The sequence below is a fragment of the Heterocephalus glaber genome, unplaced genomic scaffold (assembly GCF_053883595.1).
Source record: "Heterocephalus glaber isolate CG9 unplaced genomic scaffold, H.glaber_assembly_v1.0 deba00001773, whole genome shotgun sequence".
NCBI lineage: Eukaryota > Metazoa > Chordata > Mammalia > Rodentia > Bathyergidae > Heterocephalus > Heterocephalus glaber.
Genome location: NW_028258463.1, coordinates 10,251,606 through 10,257,323, shown reverse-complemented (window position 1 = coordinate 10,257,323; position 5,718 = coordinate 10,251,606). Strand labels below are relative to the sequence as shown.

At 47.0% G+C, this 5,718-nt stretch overlaps 1 protein-coding gene across 2 annotated transcripts; it reads left to right on the top strand.

Moving 5' to 3' along the window:
• The first annotated feature begins 717 nt into the window (after positions 1-717).
• Krt27 (keratin 27) lies at positions 718-5,433 on the top strand. 2 transcript variants are annotated; one of them, XM_004859425.3, is made up of 8 exons: positions 718-1,171; positions 1,665-1,747; positions 2,117-2,273; positions 2,699-2,860; positions 2,971-3,096; positions 4,521-4,738; positions 4,948-4,997; positions 5,114-5,433. In XM_004859425.3, exons 1-8 carry the CDS (start codon positions 755-757, stop codon positions 5,248-5,250), a joined length of 1,350 nt encoding a protein of 449 aa, XP_004859482.2. In that variant the 5' UTR covers positions 718-754; the 3' UTR covers positions 5,251-5,433. The 2 variants fall into 2 exon arrangements, with proteins under 2 accessions (XP_004859482.2, XP_087058347.1); XM_087202221.1 differs by lacking the exon at positions 4,948-4,997 and having other exon boundaries at positions 5,114-5,298.
• Positions 5,434-5,718: the final 285 nt, after the last annotated feature.

Below are 5,718 nucleotides of genomic sequence, written 5' to 3'. Positions count from 1 at the left end.
AACAGTGAAAGGAAGGAAAAGAGAAATATGAGAAGTCTAGAGATTGGAAGGGAACCTCCAGGCTACAATCTGGCCCCTTCATTTAGGACTGAGGAAACTGAGGCCCAGAGAGGTTGACTGATGTCCTTACTTAACCTGATTAGCAACAGATCTTAGATAGTGAAACCAGCAGAGATAAAATGGTAACTCAGGAGGATTACAATCGAGGAAAGGCTGTCTCCCACTATGATCCCGCTTCACTCCCCAGTTTTCACCTGGGACCTGGCCTCCTTCCTGTGGTGTCATGAACCCGTGGTCTTGAAATTATTTTCAACATATGTGATTGAAAACTGACTACAATGCTGCGCTTTCTGGAGAAAACACAATGTTCTTGGTTTGGGAAAGAGAAATGTGTCCATCATACTTTCTTAGTCTCACAGGAATTTTACAACCCTGAAGCCCGGAAGGCAGGACAGCTGCTCACACTCAGTTTGAAAAGCAACCCTGTACTACCCTTGATGGTGCTCCACCCTGCCCCTTCCAGAGATAACAAATAACCCCTCAGAAACTCCCCACCCACGGAAATGGGAACAGTAGGGTAAAGACATTCATTAAGAAAAAATCACCCAATTATGGATAATTTGCAATGAGCTGGCAAACACCATTCTGCTATGAGTAGCAACGTTTATCCAGAAACACCCTAATAATGTGTATATAAAGCAAACAAACCTGAGCGGGACACTGACGACTCGCCCGTCACTCCAGCCTGGACACCATGTCTGTGAGCTTCTCTTCAGCATCCAAGCAGCTGGGTTCCCCTGGGCGGCTGTCTGAGGGGCGCCCAAGCTTCCCAGCTGGAAACCCCTGTGGAGTCCCAGGCATCAGAAGTGGCTTCTCCTGTGCCTTTGGGGGCAGCTGGTCTGCAGGAGGGCTGGGCACGGGAAGCGCCTCCTGTGCCGGCTTCGCTGTGAATGAGGGCGGCCTGCTGTCCGGCAACGAGAAGGTGACCATGCAGAACCTCAACGACCGCCTGGCCTCCTACCTGGACAACGTGCGTGCCCTGGAGGAGGCCAACGCTGACCTGGAGCAGAAGATCAAGGGGTGGTATGAGAAATTCGGACCTGGTTCTTGCCGGGGCCTGGATCATGATTATAGCAGATATTTTCCGATCATTGATGACCTTCAGAACCAGGTAAGGGACACAGCACCCAGGGTTATAACACTTATGACAGCATACACACACACACACACACACACACACACACACACACACACTCAAGCACGGGTGCACATAAACTGCCACAACAGGGCTTTGGGCTCAGCTTCTAAATTTTGGCAGCTCATTATCAACATTAAAAATAATTTGTTAAGATTCTAATCTTCGAACGTGGCCCTCCCATCATCTGACATTGGGTACACAATGTCTGTTTCCAGGAGGAAAATATCAAAAACCATCCAACGTCTTCAATTACATATTCACACTTTCCAACAGAAAGAGGCTTTTTGGATGGCGACAGAGAGAAGTAAAAGAAGCCATAGTTCAAGTTCTCACTTTCAAAACAGTTCTCCTCTTATTAGATACAGATGCTAGGAATATTACTACAAGTTCATAGATAACTTTATTTCAAAGAAATTCACATTTTTAAAAATGTTTCTTTACTCCCAAATAACTCTCCACTTACCAGATAATTTCTGCGACCACGAGTAACGCCGGTGTTGTGCTACAAAACGATAACGCAAGACTGGCCGCTGATGACTTCAGGTTGAAGTAAGTAACGCTGAAGTCAAGGCCGAGAAAGGTCGCCCAAGAGTGTCCGCCTTGTGCTGAGGCCGAGGTCAGCGTTAGCCTTTGTTTTGTTTATTTGTTTATTCGCTTTAAACCAAACACGTATTAGAGGGACTTGGTCCTTTTCACTTGGGAAAGTGGGGGCTACCTGAAGGAATCTCAAGATCCCCGAGAGGGCAAGTTCTGAATAACTCCATTCTCTTGCTTCAAGGAAATGTATTTATTGATGGCATTGTGGGAAGCCTAACGGAGGTTTCCTAGATGACTGTGATAGTTTCACCCTCCAAGTTGTGAGTTTTGTGAGGGTCTAAAAAGCGCTGTGGTGACTGACTCCTGATAAATGTGTGCTAGGTATGAAAACGAGCTGGCCCTCCACCAGAGCGTGGATGCCGACATCAACGGGCTCCGCCGAGTCCTGGACGAGCTGACCTTGTGCAGAGCCGACCTGGAGATCCAGCTGGAGACCCTCACGGAGGAGCTGGCCCACCTGAAGAGGAACCACGAGGAGGTGGGCACTGGCCTTCCCTCCCGAAATGAAAACTTAATTTCAGATGATAGACACCGTGTCACAAATGAATGCCAAGAGGAGCTTGACAGTTTCTCCTGATGACTTAGATGGTTTGAAATGTTTCTATTCGTCCCTCTCAAAAGAAACCAACCCCACAAAAAAGCTTCTGTGGATTATGGCCACCGGGCTCCTTTAAAAAATAGATCCTAAGGCCAGGAGTGGTGGCACACATCTGTAATCTCAGCACTTGGGAGACTGAGACAGGAGGATTGCAAGAAAGTTAGTGGTCAGCCTGGGCTACAGAGCGAGCTCAAGACCAACCTGGACTACGTTCAAGGCCAGCCTGAACTACATAGTGAGACCTTGTCTCTGAGAGAGAGAGAGAGAGAGAGAAATCTTACTATGGTTAAACAAAACTCTTTCAGGAAATGAAGGCCCTGCAGTGCGCGGCCGGGGGCAACGTGAACGTGGAGGTGAATGCAGCCCCTGGCGTGGACCTCACGGTGTTGCTGAGCAACATGCGGGCCGAGTACGAGGCGCTGGCGGAGCAGAACCGCAGGAACGCGGAGGCCTGGTTCAGTGAGAAGGTAAAGCCGCAGGGGGCAGGGCGGATGGGGGCGCTCACCTGCCCAGGTGCAGCCCAGGTGCAGCCTAGGGCGAGGCAGCGCACGTGCCTGACCGGGCCCTCACCTTGCAGAGCGCCTCGCTGCAGCAGCAGATTTCTGAAGACATCGGATCCGCCACCTCGGCCAAGAACGAACTTCTTGAGATGAAACGCATGGCACAAGGACTGGAGATTGAACTGCAGTCCAGCGTAGCCTTGGTAAGCACAAAGTTAGAAAGAGATTTGCTTTAGAAATCAAGAGGAAAAAAAAAGAATTTTCTTGTGGATAGTATTCCATAATTTAGATTTTATCCATGAATGACGACAATGACATAAGAGTCATTTGCATTTTGCTAGACTTCTCTTTGCCTGAAAACTATACCTAGATGCTAATAATTGTGAAGCAATAGAAATTAGCAAACGCAGCTACGTGTAAAGTACTTAAAAAAGAAAATACAGGGCCGGGGATTTAAATCAGTGGTGGTGCCCCCTGTCTCACAAGCTCGAGGACCCAAGTTCGATTCCTGGTACCAAAAAAGAAAATACAGTTTTTATCCTGACTCTTCTCCAAGTCAAAATATCAAAATCCACTGTCCATGGAGAGAGAGAGAGCAAAGGTGTGTTTGTGCCTTTCTAGCTTCTTTATCTAGCACTCCCCTCAGCACTTCATTGAGCTCCTTTTTAAGTGGCGTAAACAGGAAGTGAAAGGAGATGTGGATTTGACTCTGGAGCTAAACATGCCTGATGATGATGACCACCTTTTCATGAAGGGCTGGCGTGGCATTTTCACCCATGTGTTCATTCACAATAAGCCCGAGGCCTGGACAAGGCCGGCTTTAGGATTCGTGTCATTATTTCCATCTAAGCATTGGAGAATTAAAGAAATTGACTGATACCCAGAGTCCTACAGTTGGATATGAAGGAACCAGAATTTCTCTCCAAATTTTCTAAGTCCCCAAACTCTGCTGTTCCTGCAGTGGCTAGTCAACAGCTAGAGCCTGTCCACAAAAGGTGCCCCAAATGGACAGAAATAAGGGCTTACGGACAAACATTTGGGAGAGGGAAGAGTAAAACATCCTCTGCTTCAAGCCACGTAAAATCTAGTAGGCGTTCCCTCTGTGGATCTGTATAAATGCATTTGGATTCACAAGCCAACAAATCAAACTATGCAAAGCTTAAAGGACACTAAAAATTCTACTAATGCAAAGTTGACGTAATCCACCCTGGGACTGGTTTATCAGAGAACGGCTGCAACTCTCATGAGACAAGGTTGTCAGATGACTGGAAATGAGGTAGCAAAGGGAAAGGGGCCTTTATTCCTGGGGAAAATAGCAAATTGTGCCCCAGAACCCACAAGCACAGGAGAGAAGCATATGGGAGGGAGCTTTACATGGTGCCCTAGGAAAAAACATCTTCATCTTTAGTAACACTCCTGGGCCTCTGGCAGGCAGCTTCCCATGGTGTCATGCTCAAAGAGAAGAGTATGACAGCTCCTACAGGCAGCAATTAACATTGAGCAATGGGATCTGTTGGGTGGGGATGATGATTTGCATCCTGTAGAATGAACTCTCTCCACTCTCTTTGAAGTGATCTGGCTTATTGTGACACGGGGCAGTGACATGTCCTGTCTTCCCACACCTCAGAAACACTCGCTGGAGTGCTCCCTGAGTGAGACCAAGGGCAACTACTGCTCACAGCTGGCCCAGATCCAGGCGAGGATCGCGGCCCTCGAGGAGCAGCTGCACCAGGTCAGGACCGAGACCGAGGGCCAGAAACTCGAGTACGAGCAGCTCCTGGACGTCAAGGTGCACCTGGAGAAGGAGATCGAGACCTACTGCCGCCTCATAGACGGAGACAAGGAGTGAGTACTCCTTCCGCTAAGACAACTGAAGATTATTTGTAAAGATTATTTAAAATCAAGTACGAAGTACATATGGTCCAGATCGTGTGTAGATAAAATCCCCTTCTAGCATCATCTCAGAGCCCAATGAATGCCTGCCTTAAATCATTGGCTCCACTTCCTTAGCAAAGCACACAGTGAAATAACTAATGCAGACTCTGTTTTTACAGATCTTGTTTCAAATCAAAAGGCCAGGGAGGACCAGGAAGCCAGATAAAAGGTGAACACAAGCTGTGCAAACCATTCCATTTTTTTTCCTCATGTATGTTTCAAAGGATGAGTGATTTTCCATTTACGAATTTAATAAATTCTAACAGTTCACACGCACCATTTCAGATGCATCTAAACCCGCCGTTGTTAAAACAGTTGTTGAGGAAATAGATCCTCGTGGCAATGTTTTCTGGTCAAGAATTCATACCATCGAAGAGAAACCCACCAAAGTCAACACAAGCGAACAGAGAGTGCCTTCCTGAACCACACCCCACCCCAAAAGGATGTCCCCTAAATTAAGACACCGAATTCAGCTGATGTCCTAATTAAGGGCCCTCTTATTTTTCTGCTTTTCTTCTAATGAACTATGACAAGTTCTTTGTAGAGTAGTAATGTTTCCTTGGCTTTCTCTAAGGTGATGTTTCAATAAAAGTTCTTCCTGTTGCAAATTATCCTGCGGGGCTCTGATCCCTCTTTGCATTTTAAATATGCCCTCCCATGGGGGCTGGGTTTGCCTTTCGATTTCTTCTGTTTAACTTGGTGGTCTTCAAAAGTCAGGAATGAATTTAACACATAAACAAGGTGGAATCTTCACGCTTCTGTAAAATGTTGTCTTCCTTCCAACCTTCAGTACTTACTGAGCCCACGGTAAGCACCAGATGATGAGAATAAAGCAGCTAATAAGATCCAATCCCTAGCTAGGGGTGGTGGCACATGCCTGTAATCCCAGC

Excerpts from the sequence above, each read along its gene's own strand:
- Krt27 (XM_004859425.3), top strand. The coding sequence starts at position 755 with ATGTCTGTGAGCTTCTCTTCAGCATCCAAGCAGCTGGGTTCCCCTGGG. Across the intron at positions 1,172-1,664 it reads TTGATGACCTTCAGAACCAG|ATAATTTCTGCGACCACGAG; the intron begins GTAAGGGACACA and ends TCCACTTACCAG. Across the intron at positions 4,998-5,113 it reads ACCAGGAAGCCAGATAAAAG|ATGCATCTAAACCCGCCGTT; the intron begins GTGAACACAAGC and ends GCACCATTTCAG.